The sequence below is a fragment of the Protopterus annectens genome, chromosome 1.part1, assembly GCF_019279795.1.
Source record: "Protopterus annectens isolate FY-2018-M chromosome 1.part1, PAN1.0, whole genome shotgun sequence".
In the NCBI taxonomy this organism is placed as follows: Eukaryota; Metazoa; Chordata; order Ceratodontiformes; family Protopteridae; genus Protopterus; species Protopterus annectens.
Genome location: NC_056726.1, coordinates 370,789,837 through 370,813,295, shown reverse-complemented (window position 1 = coordinate 370,813,295; position 23,459 = coordinate 370,789,837). Strand labels below are relative to the sequence as shown.

The following is a 23,459-nucleotide window of genomic DNA, read 5'->3' as shown; positions in this document are numbered from 1 at the left end:
CCATAGTCTTCAAAGTGCCTCATGCCAGCCATTGTCTTGCAGAACTTGGGGATTCAAATATTGCCATATCTAGACAACTTCTTAATACCGGCCCCCCCTCAGGAGGCTCTTCTACAGCATCTCAACTTTACGATTTTAGAGTCTGGGGTTCACAATAAAGTTAAATTCCATGTTGAACCCTACATAAGTTGCTGTTTCTGGGCTGCAGGCTGGACATCCAGTTCATGCAACCTTTCCTTCCACAAAAGAAGGTACAGAGCCCCTCTGGCTAATTTCAGTCCGATGTCCTCCTATTCACATATTGCAGTATTCATACTGTGGGATCCTCCACCTCAGGCGACTCAAATGTCTGCACCTATGCAAAAGCTTTCAGCTTGGTTGCTGCAGGTGTGTGGGAAGTCATACGTAGGGTCATAAACCAGGGGCCTTAAATGTGCGTACAGACCTCGGAACTTTTCTGCCGCAGTCAAAAGTCAGATCGATCGCATCGCTTCTCTTGTATCAAGACGTCCAAAGCAAAGTACCCTGTTGGGGATTTCTTAGATATTGTTGCTTGAAGCTTGGTTAGCTGCCTTTACTTTAGCTGATGTCACCTAGGAAAGGTAAATGTCTATGCGGACACCAGATTCCACATGAAGACGCCCATTACAATTGCGTCTTTTGTCTAGGCCAGGAACACTACCATACTTCCTGCGTCTTCTGCCAATCATTCATCCCTAAAGCTCTTAGAAGCCACTTGGCTGCCCTTCACTTCTATTTAGAAAATTAAAGGCTTAAAAACTTGCCCTTAGGATGGATCTGGAATCTGCTGAACCGATAGAACCTCCAAAGAAAAAGGCCAAAGTTTCACAGCCTACTACCACTGCCCAGCTGTCGTCGGATGCCCTGCCAACCGCTCATCTAGGGGTTGAAGGACGCCAGCTAGAGCCGTCCACTTCTACGGTCCCAGTCAAGGTAGCTGTACTCGAGGCACATCCACTGAGAACTGTCTGTTACTCCTGATGTCAAGGGGGAACCAGATTCTACCAGATGCCCTTCAGGATCTCACGAGCCTGAGGCTCCTTCAGCCGCTAATACCCTAGAGCCTAAGCCTATCCTGTCTCCAAAAACAACTACTAAACGAAAACGGAAAACTAAGCATTTATCTACCCTACCTGATAGTCAACCGGACTGGCAGTCTTTCACTCAATCCCTGATGCTGGCCTTCATGGCTCTAAGGCCTACACCATCCTTAGCCCCCTCAATTCCTTTGCTCAGTCCAAGACCTTCTGCTGCTTCAGTCCTCCCTACCCATTCCCCCTGAGGAAGAAGCTGTCTCATCTTGCTCTGAAAGTCTCATCTCCTATGCTTCACAAATAGCCTCACCCCTGGAATATCCTCCAGATGAGGATTCTATTGAAAGAAGACCCTCTTCCAGAGGGCATTACATTTGGTGAAACCAGTACCAAGATGAAGGAATACTTCAAATGGGATTCTTCCCAAATGTCAGAAACTCAACAAATATACTTTGAATTGCTGCAGGTTGAATCGCCCTTTCCATCTGCCATTCCCCCAGTGATCCCTGCATACCTTGATGCATTTGCTTTATGCTCAAAGAACCCTGACTCCCAGCCACCAGCTCCAAAGAGACCATACCATTTCTATAAAGTACTTGAAGACCGCAAATTCCTGGTAAAGCCCCCTTTGGCAGACCCTGCTGTCATTGTTGTGGCCCCAGATAGACTATCTAGGTTGCTCACTTCCTCTTCTGTCACCTTCTGATAGATAGTAAAAGTATAGATAGGCTGGGCAAGAAAACATATGCCTCCTCTACCCTGGCTTTCAGAGCTATTCACTTTCAAACTCATATGGTTAAATTTGCCTTGGACTGTTTCCCAAGCTAGTATGCTTCTCGGCTCCCTGCCTGATTCCCCTAACAAAACTGAAGTAGCATCTAAGCTATCCATGGCATCCCAGGTGGCCAGACACTTCATCAGATGCAGTTATGATGCAGCAGAGGGCTCTGCTAGATCAGCTACAACTGCATCAGTTATGCATAGATGCTTCTGGCTCAGACTCCAACCTCTGCCAGAGGGCTATAAATCAAAAATCTTAGATGCCACTATTGACAATAACCTATTTATAAAGAAATCTGCAGAGCTTTTAAAAAAATGCGCAGGAGAAAAGCAGAGAGCTGCAGGACGTGAAACACCTGTTGGTGTCACCCATACCGAAGTTCTACAGAAACTATCCTGCTGAGACATCCTATGTCAGAAGGGCTCCTTCTATGCCCCCCCTCTCTCTAGTAGGCATAGAAAAGGGGCTAGGAGACTACCTCCCTTAAAGACTTCCTCCTCTTAGCCAGCCCAAAGATGGTCCTTTCAGGGCAGAAATAATGACAATTATGTATGACTGCCTTGCCGCACTTCCCCTGGCTTCCCGTTTTCTCACTGTCTATCCCTCTGGAAAGAAATTTCCTCAGACATCTGGATGCTGGCAATAGTGGAAAATATTTCCTATCCTGACAGGAAAAACCCAAACCTCAGGGCATTCCTTTCCCACCCGACAATCAACTCCACCTTATTCTACACACTATACAGAACCTATGGGCTCAAGGCACTATAGAACCCATCCCATTAGGACAAGAAGGAAAAGCTTTCTACTTCAGACTTTTCCTAGTTCCAAAAAAAAATGGACCATGGAGACCAATCCTGGACTTGTCCATCTTATCTAAAAGTTCCCTCTCTCAGAATGCTGTCTCTACAGACCCTGCTTCCACTATTGCCACCACAAGCTTTTATGGCCACTTTGGACCTGAGGGAGGCTTACCTCTACATTCCCATACACCCAAACCACAGGAAATACGGTTTGTTAGGCCCTCCTTGCCCTTTGGTTTGTCCACCGCCCAGAGTTTTCACAAAATGGCTAGCTCCCACCATAGCATTCTGCAGGACCAAGGGCATACAAATCTATCCATACCTGGACGATATCCTCATTCTAGCAAAACAGGAAGTGACATCTCCAGTTCTCGATGCTCCTGCTTCAGGGGCTAGATTTTTCACACTAAACCTTCCTAAGTCATCCCTATCCCAGAACAAGACTAGGTCTTCCTAGGATGCAGAATTCGGACCGACCTAATGAACACATTTTTACCCGAAGGAAACGTGATCTCCCTGACGATTCATTTCCAGGACCTTCTCCACTCAGACCAGTTGTCAGCAAGACCGTTCTTGCGTCTCCTGGGTCTTATGGCAACCACCATCACCATGCTTCCCCTAGCCAGGATACACATGAGGAAATTTCACTGGTATTTAAAGAACATATGGTCCCAGCACAGCCATACTTTAGACTCCCAAATTCCCTTCCTTCCTTGTCTACAAACATATCTAAGGTGGTGAATGCAACAAATTCAGAGGAATTTAGGCCTTCCTATGCGCACACCATGCCAGCTCAACACATGCACACAGATGCGTCGGATCTGGGCTGGGGGGGGGGCTACTATGAGGGGACTCTAGGTACAAACACATTGGAAGGCATTCCTTCTTAAAAAAAAAAAAAAAAAGAAAAGAAAAAAAAGCATATCAATGTCAGGGAAATGACAGCAGTTCTGTTGGCCCTGAAGGCCTTTCTCCTTATCATTCAGCCAGGCCTGCTACTAATCTTCACAGACTAGCACCACTGTCATGTGGTGCATCAACAAGCAGGTGAGGACCAGGTCCTACCTCCTGTGCAGACTGGCAATGCTAATTTGGGATTTAGCCTCACAGAACAACCTATCCCTACAGGCAACATAAATCCCTTCCCAGGGCAACCAGCAGGCAGTTGTTCTAAGCAGATCATTCTCCCTACATCACAAGTGGATGTTACACAGGAAAGTTTTTCTGAACATTGTCCACCGATGGGGTACCCCTCAAGTAGGCCTCCCCCTGAACAGACAACTGACAAAATTCTGTACCAAACGCCACTCACCACTAGCTTGGAGAGTGGATACATTCATCATTTCATGGAAAGCACCGTTTCTGCATGCCTTTCCACCCTTCCCTCTCATTCAGAAAGTCATCCTGAAAGGTCAGGAGAGAAATGCCAAAAATCTTGTGACTCCCTTCTGGCCAAAGCAGCATTGGTTCCCCCTTCTACAGTCACTTGTGGCAGTCACCACAAGCTGCATCACAAGGTGAACCTACTTCCACAGCAAAAAGGAACAGTCATCCATCCACATCTAGAGATCCTGAACTTAACTCTTTGGGTGATAAACTTCTAGTACCCTTCAGACTCTGCTACACAGAGGACGTGCTGTCTATCCTGCAGGAGGCCAAGAAACTTAATACAAGGAGAGCCTACATTTCTGAATGGCAGAGATTCACCATATGGGGTCTCCCAAGACATAAGGACCTCCTTCTAGCGGATGTCCCTTTAGTCTTGGCTTATGAGTGTGAATTGATTAAAGTAGACCTTTTATACTCTTCTGTGAAAGTGCACCTCTCTGCTGTCTCTGCCTGCCTGCCTCTGGAACCTCCTTTACTCTCCAAGTTGGATGTAAAAGGGGTCTTACACACAAGACCTCCCAGGAAGCCCTACTGCACCACCCTGGGACCTGAACTGTATCCAGGAAGAACTTGCACTACCTCCATTCGAACCAGCAACTTCTGCATCACTGCAGATGTGCACATGGAAAACCAGTCTTACTGGTAGCCATCACTTCTGCAATTAGGGTGTCAGACCTTCAGACACTCATGGCATGCCCCCCTTGCACTATCTTCCATAAAGACAGGGTGATCCTGCACACACCGATCCCTCCATGCCCAAAGTGGTCAACAAACTGTCACTAAATCAATCCATTCACTTTACGTGTCTCTCTCTCCTCTCCTCAGAATGACAGTGAGAATACTCCACTCTCTGGATGTCCAAACAATTGATTTTATCCAGACAAAACCAAGACCATCCGAAAATCAAACCAACTTTGTTCCCTTCTATCCCAGAGTCCTGGGCAAGGCAGTCTCCAAACAGACCATTTCCTGTTGGACCAGAAATACTATTTCTTTCTGCTACTCATACCATGGAAAGGCCCTGAATAAGAGAATCTGGGCTCACTACACTAGAGCAGTAGCTTCTTCCAAAGCCTTCCTCAAAAGCTTTGACATGGCTACCATGCTTGAAGCAGCCACCTGGTCCACTTGCATACCTTCACTAAACATTGCAAACTGGACCATATCTTCAGAGCTAGAGCAAGTTTTGCTAGAGCAATCCTGCAAGGATTTCTGGAATCCGCTACCTCTTCCTCCACCCTTCCTCCTTCCTGAGCTGTGGTACTCCCCCACAGTATGAATACTATAACATGAGAATAGTCATGTAAAATCTTACCATAACCATAGATGTCCTTCTCTTCCATGTTGCAGTATTCCTTCCCTCCTTCCTGACCCCCTTCTTAAATAGTTGCAGGACTAAGACTCCATTGAGCCCTTGCCTGCACTAGGTCCATTCTGGGTCAGTCTGTGGCATTTCACCTATCTGAAAGACATCTTTTGGCTTCTCCTAGCCTGCTGTCCTCCTGGGCACTTAGTTCTGAGGTCTGTGCATGCAGACATCACATTTAAGGCCCCTGGTTTATGATCCTGTGTGTGACGTCCCTCACACCTACAGCAGCCAGGCTGAAAGCTTTTGTATAGGAGCAGACATTCAAGTCGCCAGAGGCAGAGGATCAACATGGAAGAGAATGACATCTATGGTTATGGTAATATTTTACACAACTATTCTTTCTGCCACTTCAGTCCTGTCCAGCAAGGGAAGTTTTCAGGGCCCTGGGATTTGTGGTAGCATCAGTACTCATGGTCATCTTCACAGTACCACTGTACGTCTCTGGACACTAGTATTGCACTTCTGCCTTTTCTAAAGAATTCCAGTGGTGAATATCTCAGGTAAACCTCAACCAGGCTTTCCTTTCAAGCTGACTGTCTGCCCAGGACCTCTATGTAGATGTCTCTGGTATAACTTACGGAGCATGGACACAGTCAGAACACAATAACATGAATGAAATATTTGGTACTAATTCAGGTCCTGCAGATTTTCTGTCTTCAGGTCCTCAGTCTTCTCAGACAGCACTACAGTCATGTGGTACATGACTCATTGCTGTCCAGAATGGAGGACAGACACCATGTCCTTTCCTTGGGAGGAGAGATTTCTTATGCTTTCCCTCCTCTGCCTGTACTTCCCAAGGTCTTGTTAAAGACCCAGGGAGATGAACCACAAATCTTGCTGGTAACTCCCTTTTGGCCCAGGCAGCACTGATTCCTGTTCTCTACCACTACCCAGGAGTCATCACCACCTGTAACCCCACAGAGTGGAATTGCTCATACAAACTGGGGTCCCTACTATCCTTTTGTTTTTTTGTGTGAGCTACTAAAAGCAATTCTAGCCTACTACACAATTAAGATACACCTGCCATTCTGCATGCTTGCCTTTAGACCCTCCAGTAATTTCTAGGCCTGAGTTAATGCAGTTTAACAAACCTAGGAAAGCTATTCTGACCTTCATGGGTACTTAATTTTGTCCTAGAAAAGCTACTGTATCACTTTTTGAGCTAGCTACTCTTGCTTCTCTGAAAATTTTTGCGTGGAAAATCATACTTCTAGTAGCCCTTTGAGTAGTGTGTGATCAAAGTCTTGACAATCCGCTGAGGGCCAATCCTTCATTTTGTACCTAAGGTGTTTGAGTAATCATCCTACCTTTTTCCTGATCTTCAGAACAAGGGGAGAAGATCCTCCATTCTCTGAATGTACATGGGAAGCTCAGATTTTACTTGGGATAAGACCAAGACTATTCACAAGACTGACTCTTTCCAGGAAGCCAAGTTGGGAAACTCCGTCTCTAAACAAACCATTAACTAGATTTCTGAATCAATTTCCTTTTGCTTATACCCACCATGGAAAATCTTTACCTTCCTCAGTTGAAGGCCATTCTACTAGAGCCGCTACCTATTCTGGAGCCCAGAACTTTTTTGAAACTAACTCTACCTTTTGTGTACACACCTGTACCAAACACTAGAGTGTATGCCTTTTCTAGTTCCAGAGCCTCCTTCATTAGGTTTGTTCTCTTTGGACTAATTGACAGCTCCCCTGTGCCCAGTCCATCTTCTCATGTCGGTCACTAAGCTTTGATAATCATTCAACAGTTTTGAATACTGCGACTGTGATCTAAAGAAGGAAATGGTCCTGTTGCAGCTTAACAGTAGATGTCCTACTCCTCACTGTTGCAGTATTCCTTCCTGTAGCTCAGGTGGATGCAAAAGATTCCACAGCATCTGGCAGGAGGGGCTGGATCAAATACCTTGCAGAGGTTTGCTCTAGCAAGATAATCTTAACTATCAGCTAGCATCTAAGGAATGCAAAATCATATCCCACTTATTTTTGAGGTGATGGAAAAATAAAGTGGACAACCTACCTCAAGAACAGCTTTGCATCCACCTTACATTAAGTGCATCATGGTGACAGTCCCAAATTGTGAGGGTTTATTCTACCAAGGCCACAGCCTTCCTTGGAGCTGTTAATAACCAGACAGCTACCTGGTCCACCATGAACACCTTTGCCAAACTATAAAAACTTAGCTAGTATTTACAGGACAGATTTTTTCACAGCCATTCTTGCATTGGCCTTGTGTTTCTCAGTTGCCTATCAGGTTGGTCTTAAGATTGCTGGATATGTGCAGAAACTAGTTCCTCATTGTGTTGTAAAATTAATGAAGATTGAGGGGAAAGGACAATCTATGTTTTAATGAAAATTGATTATTTTATTTTTTATTTATTTATATTTGTTTATATTTGTTGACCGGGAGTGTCTGACTGGACGTAGGTCCATTTTCAGCGGAGGCCCGGGGAGAAAAGCTCCACAGTTAAAATAAACAGACAGTAGTTGCATTGGATTACATAGTGTTTTAATGTGAAGTAGAATGGCCAAAGAGGAGACATTCCTTTTAATGTCAGCCTCTGAAGCTGTTTGAGCCACTGTGGATGTATGTTCACAGGATAGGTTGCAGATTGACAGGTAAGGCCATTCAGTACTTGTACTACTGTGTATGATATCCTGACTGAATTCACACTTGCAGTATTACTGACATATGGGGTTGTCACCACTGATCTCCAGTTGGGGTACCATAGCTTTACCTTCCCTACATCTGATGCATAGTCTTAGCTTGTATGTGTTGGTGTATAAAGACAGACATGAATGTGGCTCCTCAGACTATCTTGCCACCAGCTCGAGTGCAGGTCATGCATCCATCGGACTGTTCATTTGGTGAATGGTACCTTTGCTTCATTTATCCAGGTTAAGTGCTCTGTTTGGGAACCTTCCTTTATATCTTGCAATGTTAAAGTTGTAGATGTCAGGTAGGAAGGTTAAGTGCAAGTGCAGTAGGCAGATTCCATACAAGGACTTGCATACTAAGTGTCTTGTTTGCCTAGACTTGGAACACTGAGATGTTGCTGTCAGTCTTTCATTCCATATACCCTTGGGTCTAGCCTTTCCACTCTCCACACCATTCTTGAGACCCAGAGTCATAAACACTTGGCCCAGTCCAAGATGGCTGACTCTGCAGCCTCTGGCAACCTAACACCAAGGGAAAAACTTAAGACCTCAAACAGATCCACAGTACAGTGTTTCTGAATCTGACTTATGGGTTCTGTTAACCTCAGTGGGTGGTATGTCATGGTACTTCAGTTGCCTGCTACTAAGTTCCTGTCGGGGGTTGTTGTAGATCCTGAGACCTTGCAGACTGCTGATTTTTGCATCTGAGGAACCACATCTTATTTAAGAAGGACCGAGTGGCATCCCTCAAATTTGAGCTAGGGAAGAGATCCCAGGCTGTCTAGTAGAGATCATATGGAGTTCCAAACCTCCATCTCATCCAGGCAGTAGTATTAAGGATGTGGCCTTCCCATCAGCAACTAGATGAGCGTGGCTGGAGTTCTCTCAAGGGTTGTTCAAAGCTGTTTGGTATTTGAAACATCCCTCCTTTGGCCTGTGTAAAATCTACCTTGGTTTCCTCTCCCTGTGTGGGGAGCAGGACTATGACTTTGACCATTCTCTGGACTATTCCCCTCAGCTGCCTTCTCCAGGGCAAATCCTTTCCAATGAAGGGGACTCCCTCTCTCCTGGTTCCTCTGTAGAAGAAGCTTCTTTTGGGGAGACTCAGCAGAACATGTTTAAACACACTGGCAATCCACACAGATCTGTGATGTTCAGAATAGGTATTGCACTTTTCTGGAGATGGATACCCCTGCCACTTCCCCAATTCCACCTGTCCTTGAGGCTTTCTAGGATGCCTTTCATTCCATTTCTTCTGCATCTTACTCAACCACCAGCTCCTAACAGACCATATGAGTCTTGCAGGGTACCTGATGACCTTAAGAACCCAGTGGCAGACCCTTCTGTAGTATCTCTCCATCTCTAAGCCCTCTATGCTTCTATCCAGTGCTAATTTCCATACTTGGTGACAAAGATTGTATGACTGTGGATAGATGGGTGAAGAAGGTTTACGCCTCTGTTACCCTTGCCTTTAGAGCAGTTAATTACCATATTCAAATGAGACAGTATTTGATTTCTGTTAACTTTGAGTTAAAGCATTATCTTGGATCCTCCTACAGCAGACTCGCAGTATCAAATGCGGAGCTTACATTTGCAGGTCACTCAGATTGCAAGACACCACATTAAGTGCAGTTATGATGGTGTTGGATGTTTCTAGGACAGCTGCCACTGGATTTATCCACAGATGTGCAAGACTTTGTAGTCAGCCTTTACTTGAGGATTTCAAATCAAAAATGCTAGATCCACCTTTGGGCAAATACTTGTTTGGCCCTCAGGCAGCCAGTCTATTGAAAACTCTCAAAGACTCAAGGTAAGAGCATGAAAGTCTGCAGACAGATCCCCTCTAATCCTAGATACCATAGGAACTACTGAGCTAAATCTACCTTGATTAGAAGGAATCCTAGGGTAGAATAGAAAAATGAAAACCCTTAGGAAAATATACTGTGAAAAACCCCAAAGGGGACTTCCAGCTGGGAGGCCGGCCTGTAAAGGCATAAACCTTTGGCTACCCCTGCAGCACCCCCCCCCCCCTGTCCTCCGCCTCATTGCCCCTCTTTCTTAGACCGTCGCTATCCCTGGCCAAGTGGAAAGCTATTGACACAGACTAGTGGGTTTTCTCCATCTAACGGCTATGCCATGTCCTGAGAAAACCATCCTAATCTGAAAGGTATGCCCCTACCTCCTTCAAAACCAAATATCTATTCTGATGCTCATTATTCAAGATCTCTTGAGTCAGGGTACCATTGAGTAAGTCCCAAAAGAATTCTTGGGAAGAGGATTTTATTCCAGAATTTTTCTAATCTCAAGAGAAAGACGGTGGAGATTAATCCTAGACATATCCATCCTGAATACTTACCTGAAGGTACCATCTTTCAAAATTTCCTCTCTTCAGAATCTGCCTTAAATCTTCCCGCAAGATTTTATGTTTTTCTCTGTTAGGATTTTCAGCTTACTGTTCTGCTTTTTGATCTTTCCATAGTCCCAAGAGTGTCAAAGTGCCTAGCAGCTGTAGTAGCTTTGTCATACCACCTGATCTAGGCTTGCTATTAGCATCTTCAGTTCATTCTCCATCTTCTGCCCGATCTAGGTTTCAATGTAAACTTAAAAAAAAAAAATGACACACTGTTCTTGTACAGGACATGTTTGAGATGTACTCTGGGACACACAAACTGCATGCTTTCCTTCTCCAGGAGAAGGTTCTCAGTCTGTCCAGTTACTTTCAAGGCCACTCCCCCACAACCCATTTCTTTAGAAGAAAGATGCCAAGGACTTTGGGATTCATGGCAGCCACTCTTCCTGTGCACCTACTGCCCGCACTCCGTATGAGAAAAATCCAGTAGTACTGAAGTCTGTGTAGTCCCAGCATTGCCACCTCTTGGACACCCTGATTTGCCCACCTTTCTTGTCTCACAAAGGAACTAATTTGGTTGAAGGAACAGGTCATACTCTGCCAAGGACTACCTTTTCACACAGAGTGCAGGGGAAATGGCAACCCTTGTTCTTTGCTCCAAGGTGAAAGAAATGAGGGCAGTTTTTTGCCCACCTTTGGAAACCAGGACCACTGCAAATGTTCACTGGCAGCACCCCAGTCATGTGGTGCACAGAGGGAGACACCACGTCTTACTACCTTTGCATTTTTGCACAAGAGGCATGGAACTGGGCAGCACAAATGAACATCACACTCACAGCCACATACATCCCTCTTCAGGACATTGTGCTAGCAGACTGATTAAGCTGCTCCCTGGAAGACCCACACGAGTGAACCTTTAACAGAAGTCTTCCACAACATCACATTTCAGTTTGGCACTGCTCAGACTACATTGCTTCAGCAAGCAACCATGTACCCCACCCCCACCCCAGTTCAGCACCAGGGACCCATGTCCCACAGCTTGGAGAACAGATACAGTGGACAGAAGTTTCTCTGTGCCCCACCTTATCTGTCGCTTCTTCCAAAAATTCTTGGGGCATAAAGAAATGCCCAAATTTGACGGCTCCGTTTTAACAGAGGCATTGGTTCCCTCTGCTATTTCACCTGGCAAAGGGAAATTGCAGGTTAATTCCTCTACAGCCAGATCTGATAACTTTGCAAAAAGGATTGCTATTCTATCTGAATTTTCCATCCCTCAGCCTGACCCTATAGATAATAGGATTTTAATCTCTCAGGCACCTGTTCTCTGAAGAGGTTGTACGAGTCCTACAAGATGCCTATAGACCCACTACTAAAATCCTATATTTCAAAGCAGAAAAATTTCCCTTCTGGTGCTGCAACAGGATCCACTCTTGGTACAGGTCCCTATGGTACTGCAATAGCTCTGAGAACTTCAGTCAGGCTTGGCCTATTCCATAAAAGCTCACTTGCCTGCTATTGATGCTTGCCTCATTTATAGTCCTCCACTTTACAGCTAGGCTGGAGGTCAAACTTTTCAGAGGAGTTCTGGATCTTACCCTGTGAAAAGCATACTCTGCCTCCCTTTGAACTAGCTTCTGTTTCTCTAAAATTCTCTACTTAGAAAACCATCCTCCTCTTAGCCCTCACCTGTGCCAGGAAGTTTTCTGAGCTACAGGCTGTCATGGCCATTCCCACTTTTCTTTTTCACAGACAGGGTGACACTCTGCTAACCAGTCCGTGTCAGAGGTGGTGAAAGAGCTGTCAGGCTATTCATCTTTCCACTTCCATTCTCCACTGTTTTGGGGATGAGGAAAAAATCTTACATTCTTTTGACATTTATAAGCAACTTGGATTTTACCTGGGCAAAACTAATTCCTTCAGAAAGACTGACCAGCTGTTTGGGTCTTTAATCTCCCCTAAGCTATGACAGCCAGTCTCAAACTATTGCAACTAGGATTTCGAAGGCCATCTTTCTGCTTATGGTAAGACCTTACTTTCCTGCCCTAAAGCATATTCCACTAGGGCAGTTGTTTCCTCGGGCTTTCCACAAAGGAATAGACTCCAGGTCTGTCTTGGAGGTAGACACTTGATCCTCTGTACACATCTTTACCAGACACTGCAAAATTGATGCTTTCTCCTAGTCCAGGGCAACCTTTGTGAGGTCAGACTTGCCCAGACTGTTGGACAACTCTTTTTTTTTCAGTAGCCAGCCACTTGTCCTCCTTTACCCCAATAGGCACAAGCTGAGGTCATACAGCAGACTTGCAGCCTTCGGTAGTTAAAGCTTTGATATACCAGTCAGACTTCAGCATTGACGACCCCATATGTCAGAAATACTGGAAGTTCTTACACAACTCTACTTGCGGTGAATGGGTATTTTTTTCTGTATATAATTTCCTTTTTCTTTAATAGGGAGCGTCAGGCTGCAGCCAAAGTGGTGCGTCGTACAGAGAAAAAGCTGAAAGAAGTGTCTATGCAAGTTGAGGATGAGCGTCGCAATGCTGACCAGTACAAAGATCAGGTATGTGCATTCATACTTTCAATTGCTTACAGCTGTGCAGTTTGGAACAATTTAGGTGAAATTAGAGTATCTAATTAGTGCAAGATGAGAACCTTATCTGACATCTCTTGGGTAAAGCTAATTTTAAGCATTGTGCTGCTTTAGATTTGCAAGTTGTAAATTTGGGCATTAGCCTTCTGTAATTGTGAAAGTTCCATTTACAGTACCAGAGTGAGTAACTTTATAACCTTTAGGAATCTTCTTTCCCATTGGCTTGAGCCTTGTAAGCTAGCAAGACTTTATCTTTTCTGATAGTATGTAGTCACACATTATGCACCTTTTAGACCTAAATGCAGGTATGTTTTTGTGGGAATGTAGGTGCAATCAGAGGTTGCATCCGAGGGATTTACTTCAAGCTTGGCCCTTTTCTGAATCATGAGAAACCTGGATAGCTCCTCTGCCCACCAGTTCTTTTCATTCACTTGCCCATTTTGTCTGTTCGCATATTCATTAAGAAAGAGTAGCAGCCAGTTTAAACTTAGGCCTCCTCATATGTATTGCCTTTTGTAAGATGAAGGTGATGTAAAGCAGTACCAATACTGCACATTGGGGTGCTTTCCAGAATGTGAGCCCATCTTTTCTGTAGTAAGAAAGCCACAGCCTGATCAGTATGCATCAAAGTAGTGGTTCCCTTAAGTCCCTCTGCAGGTTCTCCATGGTTACACCGTGGAACAGGAGCTCGTGCTCTACGTTTTTCACTTTTGCAATCCTGACTTTTGGAGTTTCCTGTGATGGAAGCCCTTGGCCAGCCCGACACGGTAAAAGTTTTCCCTCCTGCAACCAGCAGACCCCCTAACCTGATGTCTGTACGCTAGGGTGTAAGTGGAGTCCGCCAATGTCATGACCTGTGTTCTTGCCTTCAGAGCCAAAAGCAGACAACAGTATGTGCACTCTGGTGTGGACCGACGTATGAAAACCTCAAAGTTAAGTACCCTGTTGGAGAATTCTTTCCTTTTTGATAATTGTCAGAGAAAGTTAATGGTCTCTGTTGTGGTAAACAAGTCCCACACACTCTTCCACTCCTGTTACCCGTTTAGGCCCAGACGGCAATGTCCCCAACTTTTTCTGTGCCTGATTCAATTCCAGAAATATTTGGTGTAGGGCAGACGTTTTAGTTAGTTAGCGAGTCCTCTGGTTCTCCTGGTGGTGTAGTCTGTTACAAATTCCCAATGTCAATCTTCCAAAATGCCGATGGCGCATGCCCAGGCCCAGTAAAGACATTCGTTCATCTGCCAGCCCTCCAAGACTGGTTATCGTGGAAGATGGTGAGGCACTTTTCCAGCCCCCCTCCTGTGAACGAGGTGGTGAATGCCTCTGTAAAGATGCTTACGGAGTCGAATATGCCATCAGGCCCCTCAACATCAACACTAGTCTTGGATCAATGTTAGTTGCTCAGGTCTGAGACCGCTTTGTAGGCCTGTGCTTCGAGCAAATGCAGCTGTAAGGTACTTGCGTGACTGTGTTTCAAATGTCCCCACAAAGTGCTATTCTTAGGAAGCAGTTTTCTTTCCACTCCAGCCCTACTAGCTCAGTCTCAGGCCTATCAGCAGGATTTGGTTAAATTGGCAGAGGATCTTCTTTTTGTGGTTGGGGGCAGACATTCTCCCCCAGAATTCTCTTCAGGAAAAAGGAAAAAAAGTCCAATCACAGAGATTCTTACTGAGCCTTTTGAAATTAGGCAGGATTTCTTACCAAGAAGTGTCGGTGTTTTGAAAAGGATTCCTGTATCACACCATTTGAGGAGTCTTGATTCAGAGGAAACTTTGCCTTCTAAAGCCCTGTACAATCACTTGCAGAAGCGTATAAACTTAGCTGTACCAGATAGAATCAAAGCCAGAGCCCCAAGCAAACTCGAGCTGCCATGGTGGACTTTCAGCATCAACAAACTCTGCAATAAATGCAAAAAGTTGCTGTCCAGGAAAAACAGACAAGGACCCAACAATGGAAAAGTATTCTTCTTGGCCTTAACAGGCAAGTAAGACAACTTGTCAAATCCTTCAAGACCTCTTTTGAGAGAAACCTAGCAAGTACTGCCAAGGGTAACCATAAAGCCTTTTACAGCTACGTACATAACCTAAAGGGTAGGTCCCAGCATGTGCAGAACTGGTGGACAACAGTATCACACAGATACTGAGCCCACAGAGATGGGCAACCTGTTAGCAGATAGGTTTGGTGAAAATTTCACTCCCTTCTCTCCTCCTAACTTGCAACAAACCTGCCCCCAAACTCCCCACACCTTGTATATCTGAAGAGCAGGTCCTCAAAGCCCTGTCCAAGGCAAAGAACACTGCCTCTATGGGTTCAAATGACATCCTAAGCTGTCTTCTAAACAGGCTAAAACATGAACTAGCATCACCACTAAGTACCCTTTTCAGTCATAGCATAACCACAGGCTTTGTTCCTGTGGAATGGAGAACCGATAGTTATTCCTCTCCAGATAGGTGGCCTAATAACAGACCCTGGATCCAACCCAATTTGTCTTCATTAAGGGCAGATCCTGCCTGTTAATCTGGTGGATTTCTTTGAAAGTGTGACCAAGGCCATTGAGGGCAAATCTGTGCACAAAAGCATACCTCGACTTGGCAAGACTTTCAACACAATCCCACATTCAGGCATTGCCTATAAACTTGGCAAACTGAATGTAAACCCCTTCATTGTAAGATGGGTTGCCAACTGGCTCATAAACTGAGCACCCTATCAAAGTGGATGACGCCACATCAACCAGCAGACCTGTTACCAGTGGGGTCTAAGTGGTCAGTGCTGGGCCCCCTACTGTTTGGTATATACTTCTTAGAAGTTCAGGTCAAAACTAAAGAGTTGTGGCTGACCAAGTTTGCTGACTACTGCAAACTAGATGTAGTCATTGAATCCCCAAATGTCTGCATACTCCAGGTGGGTCTCGTACAGACCAACAACTTGTGTGTTAGTCACGGTCTCAAACTGAATGCAGAGAAGTGAGTCATTCCCTTCGACACAATGTCCTATCACACTATCAAGTCAACAATACCCCAAGTACCCATGAAGTGGTAAGAGACCTGGGATCACAGGTTATCTATGACCTTAACTTAGACCTCCATGTGTCTACTTTTCATGTGTCTACTTTTGTAAGGAAAGCTTTCCACGTAGCTCACTTGATTTAGTAAAGACATCGCCTCGAGACCAAAAAGTGGTTATAACTCCCCTATATGCTGCACTTATCCGGCCCATTATTGAGTACAATGCCCCATTTGGTATGTACTGTACTAAGCAAATGCAGCCATTTAAGACCTCAGTGGGTCATATGGGGTCACTCACTCAAAGGACCTTAGCCTGGTATGCGACAACAGAACTTGCAGTGTGTATTCAGTGTGCAGCCTAGGAAGACTGTTAACTACAGTTTATATGACCTCAGCAAGACAGTTTTAAGAGCCTCTGGATATATAGTAACCACAAATCTGATGGTGCATTATACAGGAGTACACTTGAGGAATATCCAGTGGTATTTGAAGTCCCTTTAATCTGAGCAGATCACACTCTGCTTCCAAACTCCTCTTTCCCTTTCTGAACAAGGTGATGCAATAGTGGGTCTCTAGTTTCAGATTTACATCCCTTCAGCCCACCCAAGATCTCCATTCAGACTCATCCAACCTGGCCTGAGTTGCATGGACAGGCTCCCCAATAGTTCAGACAGTTCCTCAAGATAGATCAAGGAGATACCAATGTGTAGAAAGCCTTTCTTCAGGCCTTCAAGTGATTCCTCACCTTTGCATCAAAGGCTCCCTGAAGATATTCAGTCAAACCCCTCTTATGTGGAATGTGAGCAAATATGGGAGGGCAACAAAGTTCTTACCAGCTGTGCAGGCTAGCTCTGGCCTGGGATATGGCCATAAATAGAAGCCAGCCCCTACAGATAAGTTACATACCTTGTGGGAATATCCTCACCAATTTTCTCAGCAGATCCAGAGAACACCCTCATGGGTGTTGCAGTTCTTTCTGGACATAGTTCACAGATGTGGGTACACCTTGGATCTTTTTGCCTCCACCCAGAGCAGGTCACGCCAGGCTGTTCTACTCCAGGACCCCTTATCACCAGGCCTGGGGGATGGGACACAGTGTCTTTCACCAGGGGAAGAAGTTCCTTTGCACCCTCCTTCCTCTGACCCTAAAGGTTCTCATGAAAATCGAGTGACAAGCCCAAAAATTTACTAGTGACTTCCTTTTGGCCCTGAATGCATAGGTTCCCCCTTCTACGCATCTGGTCAGGGGCAGTCGCTCATTTACTCTTCAAAATGGACTTTGACAAAACAAGGGCTGTCTGATTCACCTTGACCTGCAGGCGTAGCTTTACCCTGGGTAATATAATCTTAATTCCTTTCAGACAATTTTCAGAGAAGACCTACCACTAGAAAGTCTTGCATGCCCAAATGGAGAAATTTTTTTTCAGTGTGGTGTCACCAGAAGAATGAGAAGCCGTAACATATGGGGTATATTCTGTCATGCATGCTAGTTAGTCAAAAGTTGTCTGACCTATTTCTCCAAGGCTCACTTTTGTGCTCTGTTTGCCTGCCTTTGACATCAACTCTTAGAGCAATATTTGATTTAAACACTTTAAAAGGTGTCCTTCACCTGAAGCTTCATAGAAAGGCTATTCCATTTCTCTGGGCTCTCACTTTGTTCTGGAAAAATGTACTTTTAAACACCTTTTGAATCAGCAGCTTCAGTTTCACTAAAATTTTGTATCTGAAGAACAACCCTGGTTGTTTTTACCTTTGCCAGAAGAGTTGCAAGCCCTGATGGTGACCCACCCTTTCTGATCTTCCATAAGGATAAGATTCTTTTATGGGCTAACCCCTCCTTTGTGCCCAAAGTGGTAAATGAGCTCTAACTGAGAAGTCTATTTGCAGACTTTTCCCTAACCCACAAGACAGACGAAGGGTTCCTCCACTTCCTGGATGAACATAGGCATCTAAGATTCTAGCTGGACCAAAAACAATTCAGAAAGATTGGCCAGCATGCGCTCTCTCTCTCTCCTTCCATGAGAGTAGGTTGGGAGGCTGCATTTCCAAACAGACCATCTGCAACTGAATTTCCAAGTCCATTTCTTTCAGTTACACTTTCCATGGTAAAACCCTGCCAAGTGTCACTCCACTAGAGCAGCTACCTGTTCTGGTGCCACCTTCAAAGGCATTGATTTCAGATCTGTCCTTTATGCTGCCACCGGACTTCAGTAGATGCATTTTCCAGATCTAGGACTGCCTTTGCTAGATCTGTCCTATTATGACTGGCAGACACCACACCTATCACCACACTCAGTAACTTGACTTTGAGAATCACCCACAAGTTTCAGATTACTGCAACAGTGATGTAAGGAAGGACATAATGTACTTATGTAAGAATTTTACCACAGCAGTAGACTGTCCTGATCACTGTTGCAGGATTGCTTCCCTTCCCCCATATTTTCTTTGTTCCTGTACTATGTGGACTGAGGTGCACAGTTTTCTTAGACATGGTTTTTCATACTTGATGCACACTAACTTCTTCAGTGTCCTCCTGTGCAAGATGGTTGTGAGGAACTTGTACCCATACATCCACATTCCCTACACCAGAGGTATGAGGTGATGCACTAGATGTACAATACATAGTTTTTTTTTTTTTTTGCTTTGACACACTGGTCTGAAGTCTGGTTACCCCTTGTTAAGATAACACCCCACCCACAAGTATTGGATTACTGCAGCAGTGGTCAGTACGACATCTCTGTTGTAAGTTCATACACAGCTGTAGTTTTTGCCCATTGTAACTGTATCCCCATAGGTACTGTAGAGCAACTTCTCTGCCAAAAGTGGCATTTTACTCTTCACAAATCCATACATTTCCAGTGTTCCTCAATATTCAAACAAGAGCAAATACAGATTGCATTGCTTAAATGTTCCCAGATGTCTCTGGTTTTACTTAGATTAACAATTTGGATTAACAGTGTCCTAATTTGGATTAACAGTGTCCTTCACTCCAAACAGATTGCAAAGTATGACAAACTGCCCAGGTGGCTCTCCAGCTGCATTCTGTACTGCTTCATGTACAGCCTAAGGTTAGTTTAAACATACAGCCCATTCCACAAGATCAGTGGCTTGCTTGAAGATGTTTAGTGGATGTTTGCTTAGCAGTTGCATGCATCTCATTGCATGATTTCAAAACTCAAGCTGATTGTAGTATTAAGATCTAGATCCTCCTTTAGGGCCACCAGTATGCATAGTATTGTGCTGAGGCCACCAAAGCTGGTCTGCTGGGGGCTGTCAACCCAGATACAGAAATTATATACTTAATATAATTGGGTTGGTCCTTGTTACACTGCAATATATCCATACAGCTTCTCTCTTCCAAATTATCATCATTGCATCAGCCTTTGAGGATAGTCAGGGTATGTGCTTAGGTGCATGTAGATGTACAAGTAGGTAGTATATTTTTTCCGATATAGGGATTACTCGTAGGTTTCCACCACACAAAATGCTTGGGTTCAGTCTGCCCAGCTTGACTGCAAGGTATCTGCATCTATCCTTGCCTTATCAACTGTTTATTTGTATTTATTTTTATATTTGTTGACCTGGTTTGTCTGACTGGGCTACAAATGCCCATTTTCAATGGAGGCCCGAGGAGAAAAGCTCCAACAGAAAATAGAAATTTTACATATTAAATACATATAGAAATATATTCATCAGCACCACAGATTACTGCATTACAGTACCACACATTATTACATTACAGTATTGTACATTAAACTGTGGTAAGTGAAATGCATAGAAATACATTCATCAGAGGGATACATTCATAATTACATATTATATACATAATAGTGCAATAGTTACATAGCTGAAATATTTTTTGATTTGGGCAGTCCAAGAAAGAGTTGATGTGTTTTTCACTCTAGTGCTGCACAGAGCTAGGGATATCTCTGAACCTTCTGAAAGCCAGTGAATTCCTTCACAGACCAAATGCTTTTTAAGGAGCATCTTAGACATCCAGAATGTCAGGTCCTTTTTTCCCCTGCAAGAAAAAGTAGTATTGCTTAGTCCCCCCCCCCCCCCCCAAGCATCCTTAATCATCTGTACCCACAAAGACCATCTTTAAGGTTTTTTGATGCATCTGTTTATAGATTGCCATTTTAGATTTTGATGGTCTCCTTGGTTCAGTTGTACTTAACTCCAGTATCCTGAGAAATCTCTAGTGCAAGCTTCTTCACTCCCTGAAGAGGGTAATTTCCCAGCGTTCTCTCTATCCATAAAGTGTTCTTTTGCTGAACAGAGGTGGATGCCTATGCAGGGATTCCATTTGTAAAACCCTAGGGGGAACAGACAACTTTTCACACCTTTAACCTTCCTAGGAGGGCACACACATCTTAAGTGTCCAGAGTATTTTGAGCAGGTACTTGACATATCAGTTTGAGATGGTGGCCATCATTTATACTCTTCAGGTCTTCAGACCATGAATCCAGAGTCTTGTTACAGACTATATGGTGGTGTGGGATGTCAACAAAGGGAGCACATATTCCTATCTCCTCTGCAAGCTAGGCTTGATATAGGATCTGGCATTTTAAAACACAACATTCATCTCCTTACTTGTACATTCTTGAATAGACTCTGTTGGCAGGCATACTGGTCTACATAAAGTCCCATTGAGTGGAAATTGAATTTGGAAGCCTTCCATGACCCTACATTTCTTTGGGGCACTCCAGAGGTATGCTTCTTTACTTTTCCACAGAACTTACAGATCCCAGAATTCTGCCAGTATGCTTGAGACAGCTCTAGCAGGGGATGTGCTCTCTACACCTTGGAGCAAAGGTCTTGTGTGCCCCTGCCTGCCTTCCTTCCTCTACCATTAATATTCAGTATACTGAGGAAGGCTATGTTGAACAGGACCAACTTGGGGGTTCGTATAATGGCTATGGTGTTTACCTCCGACACAAGGTACCAGGGTTTGGGTCTCACCTTTGAAAGGGAGACTTGGTTAGGCTTAAAATGGCCCACAAAGGCAGCTAGTCAAAGTACTTGCCCTTGATCCTATGGACTTGATCCCGACTGCACTCCTATGGCTACGACTAGCACAGGATCTTTCAACTTGGCATGTGGAGTAGAAATGATTCAACAGTCATACCAGTGTTTTTGCAGCCTGTTATAACAAGGAATTGGTAACCCAAAGCTTGAAGGCTTAAAAGTGCATTGTTCCTGTAGTGGGAATCATTCCTGCCTACGTATCAAGAAGGATTGGAAGCCGTATACTAGAAAATCTCCCCTAGCAAAGTTAACAGGATTTTCACTTGAGCTCAGAATTAGATATTTTTTCCCCAGAGTGTGTAATTCAGTAAAACTGCTTGGATATCTTTCAAGGGTCTTTATTTTGCATTATTTAAGGTGCAGCTGTCAGGCATTTGTTTGCTTGCCATCAGAAACCACCATTGATAGCTGTGACTTGAAGTTCTTGAAAGGGGTACTGTGCTCGACTCCAATGAAACCAGATGGTCCTGCTTGAAATAGAATTTTGTTGTGATAAAGCTGACCTTTCTCCTTTTGAACATGCAGGCTCAGCCCTTATGACATTCTTGTTGAAAAATGTCTATTCTGTCAATCAGAAGGAACTAAAAATTGCCTTCTTTTATTTGCAGAGTGACATGCAATGTGTTCTACTAGAGCAGATTGGCCATTAGAATCAGTCACTCATTCATGCAAGAAGTTGGTGGAAGGGGTGCCAAAGCAGGCAATTCAGATTCATGTTTTTCCCCATATCCACAAAACAAGAAACTTGCAACTCTTGGGCATGCATAGGCAACTAAGATTGTTTAGACAGAACAAAGACAAACTAAGAAGCTGTTTGAGTCCTTCATGCCAAGCAAGTTGAGTAAGGGCAACATGTTTCTAAAGTCCAAATGATTTGCATGCTGCACCATTTATGCCCATGGCTAAGTCATGTGGACTAAAATAGGAGGTATTCTCTGCTGCAGAGGCCCTTTTCAGGAATGTTCACAGATGACTTTTGTGAAAGTGACATTGATATACCCGGTCACATCATTGATGGACATTGTATTTGGGATGTCTTTTTCAGTAGTATGAAATTTCCAGTGCATCATTGTAGGCCCTGTGTGCCCCACCCACCATGTTGTGGACATTATTTCATTGTTTTAATACTGCACATAATTCATGCTGCAGCAGTGATTCTGAAGAGTATGGTGCAGTTGTGAGAGTATAATCAACATAACCATATATGTTTTAAGTATTGCTGTAGGTAGGCTGTCTTTTTTCCCCTAGGGAGTTTTGTATGGGGCTTGATTGTTTGGGAGAAGAATATTTTCCTGTTTTTTTGGGGAGTAAATTCACTCCGATCTCGACATGGTCATGAGGATGAGTCAAATTTTCCACCCTGCCTAGTGAGCTTGATAAACACAACTTGTTGATGACCACCTTAGTTAACCTCCAAAGAAAAAAATTGAAATGTAAACAAAAAGTGGAACCGAGACCTCTCTCCTTGAAATTCTGTATGTCATACTGGAGTCTGATGCAAGTTGTGCAGAAGCTCTGGTGGCCAGTTTTACCTTTGGCATATTTTCAACCATTTGTAATTCATACTGTCACTCTGACATTGCCGTAAATGTTTAAGAACAAGTATGTCAACACAGCTTTACTTTCCACAGAAAGGTAAGACTATGTATTTTGTGTGAGGTTAGGGTACAGACAGAAAATGTGAAAAACTGTACAGTGTGTGGTGTTTTTAAGGAAAGGTGAAATGGATGGAAAAGCAACTTTGTACTGAAGAGTGACTTGAATTCTTGTTCATTGTGTTGCTGCAGATTGTTGAACCATGTACATTCCCAAAGCTCTCTTGGCCCATGTTAGCCCAACTCTTGTGTAGTGGGTTAATTAGGTCAACAAGTAAACTGCTGATACTTCAGTTGAGGGCTCTGGTGGTATGTTTAAAAGATGAGACCTGCCTACTGGTATGGTTCCAAAGGTCTAGTACTTTATATTCTTAACTTTTCCTTGCATATTTGTACAGTGAAGAGAAACAGATTAGTGTTGTCATAACCTCAACACTTGATGTTGGTTATAATAGCCCAGTTTATTTTGTTTTTGTCAAGTGATTGTGTTACCTTGCCATGTTTTTTTTTAGGCAGAGAAAGCCAATACACGTATGAAGCAGTTGAAGCGGCAGCTAGAGGAGGCTGAAGAAGAGACTCAGCGAGCTAATGCAGCTCGTAGAAAGCTTCAGCGCGAGTTGGAAGAAGCTTCAGAGACTGCAGATGCAATGAATAGAGAAGTCTCATCACTCAAGACTAAATTAAGGTAAATAGTGGCAGAATGATGCAGTTGTCTGTTCTAATAGGCTTCATCACAAGATCTACCCATGTCTTTTAGGGAAATATCTGTTGGTTTAAGCTTTTTGTATACTGAGTAAATCAAGCTGGCCAAATTCATTTGTTGAACAGTCAGGGAGC

General features: G+C 44.0%; 1 protein-coding gene across 1 annotated transcript in view; it reads left to right on the top strand.

The window, feature by feature from the left end:
- MYH9 (myosin heavy chain 9) overlaps positions 1–23,459 on the top strand; it is a 1,134,272-nt gene that overhangs the window by 1,059,679 nt on the left and 51,134 nt on the right. Inside the window, exons 41-42 of the mRNA XM_044075327.1 lie at positions 12,856–12,964; positions 23,135–23,307. Of these exons, the coding sequence (XP_043931262.1) occupies positions 12,856–12,964; positions 23,135–23,307 (282 nt within the window). The remainder of the gene's footprint in view (positions 1–12,855; positions 12,965–23,134; positions 23,308–23,459) is intronic.